Consider the following 1,326-nt stretch of genomic DNA (forward strand, 5'->3'; position numbering starts at 1 on the left):
GATTGAGGTAGCACACTGGCAACTTTATTTTACTATTTTTAACCGTTCCACTCCCCCCCATATTTCACTGTCAACATGCACCAAAAAGCTGAATAATATTATTTATTTATCCATAAACAGGTTTGGGGTGAAGCCCAGAGTTTAATTGAACTGTTAAAAATAGTAAAATAAAGTTGCCAGTGTGCTACCTCAATCCCAAGCGACATCTTTGAAACCGTGACTCTGAACCGAACCGTGACATCTCTGTACCTACGCTCCTACTATATATTTTCAATGTCAAATAACAAGCAATACAATCCGTGGAGTAATATACAATATTTTCCTCTCTAATGTTGGGAAGTATTTTTGACCCATGTTTTTGTGTCCAAGTGACTAATATGGTACAACAGTTTTTGAAATTGCTTCGGTATTGAGGGAGAAGGCTGTAGACAGGTTGCAATTTAATCACATTGTGCAATTGCTCACTGCCAATGTGTTTGTTTTTGCTACTGACAGGCTCGGATTGTTATTTTAAGTGTCTGACAACATCATGGAAAGGCTGAAAACACTTAGTTCACAGTACTCTAGAAGGGATTTATCTTTATTTTTCTTCTTTCTCCAAAACACCTCAGATTTTCTTGTGGGTTGGAAACTCAGCCAACCAGTACGAGACCAAGGAGGCGTGGAACAGCGCGCAGGAGTACCTGAGGACTCACCCTGCAGGCCGCGACCCCGACACACCCATGGTCTTTGTCAAACAGGGATATGAACCGCCCACCTTCACCGGCTGGTTCAATGCCTGGGATCCTCATAAGTGGAGCGTGAGTTTGTAATGCGCTCTTTGATCCCAGCGAGAGGCACGAGAGTACTCTTGACACAATAATGCGGCATGATTCAATAATTTGTAATGGTATTATGAATGTGCATTTCCATTACATCAGCACGGATGATTGAGAAGAGACACAAACATGTGAATCATTTTAGAAATGAGAAAGAAGATGCAGTCACATGTGGATGATTTCATGGATTGTTTGACGATGAAGATGACCCTGCATGCTTACGAATTTTCAATCCTGGCTCATTGATTTTCTCCACAGGGAGGAAAGTCTTATGAGGAGATGAAAAAAAAGCTGAGTGATCCAGCATCTCTCTCACAGATCACTGTTGTAAGTGATTGATTAACACTAATTATTTCATTAATTGACTAAATATACTAATATCACAAATGTAATAACGACTAATGTATCTAATGTGATAAATAATACTGTTACTAATCTGTGAATATTTACAATTTTTATGTTTTCTCCAAAACCTCATGTAATAATCCACCAAAAATATGATTTCACT

At 38.9% G+C, this 1,326-nt stretch overlaps 1 protein-coding gene across 1 annotated transcript in view; it reads left to right on the top strand.

Moving 5' to 3' along the window:
* Positions 1-1,320, top strand: part of vill (villin-like) — a 12,144-nt gene extending 10,824 nt beyond the window's left edge. The window contains exons 18-19 of the mRNA XM_031849979.1: positions 612-800; positions 1,077-1,320. Coding sequence (XP_031705839.1) covers positions 612-800; positions 1,077-1,157 — 270 coding nt within the window. The 3' untranslated portion in view covers positions 1,158-1,320. The remainder of the gene's footprint in view (positions 1-611; positions 801-1,076) is intronic.
* The last annotated feature ends 6 nt before the right edge of the window (positions 1,321-1,326 follow it).

The sequence above is a fragment of the Anarrhichthys ocellatus genome, unplaced genomic scaffold (genome assembly GCF_004355925.1).
Source record: "Anarrhichthys ocellatus isolate YVR2014 unplaced genomic scaffold, GSC_Weel_1.0 scaffold10, whole genome shotgun sequence".
Lineage (NCBI taxonomy): Eukaryota > Metazoa > Chordata > Actinopteri > Perciformes > Anarhichadidae > Anarrhichthys > Anarrhichthys ocellatus.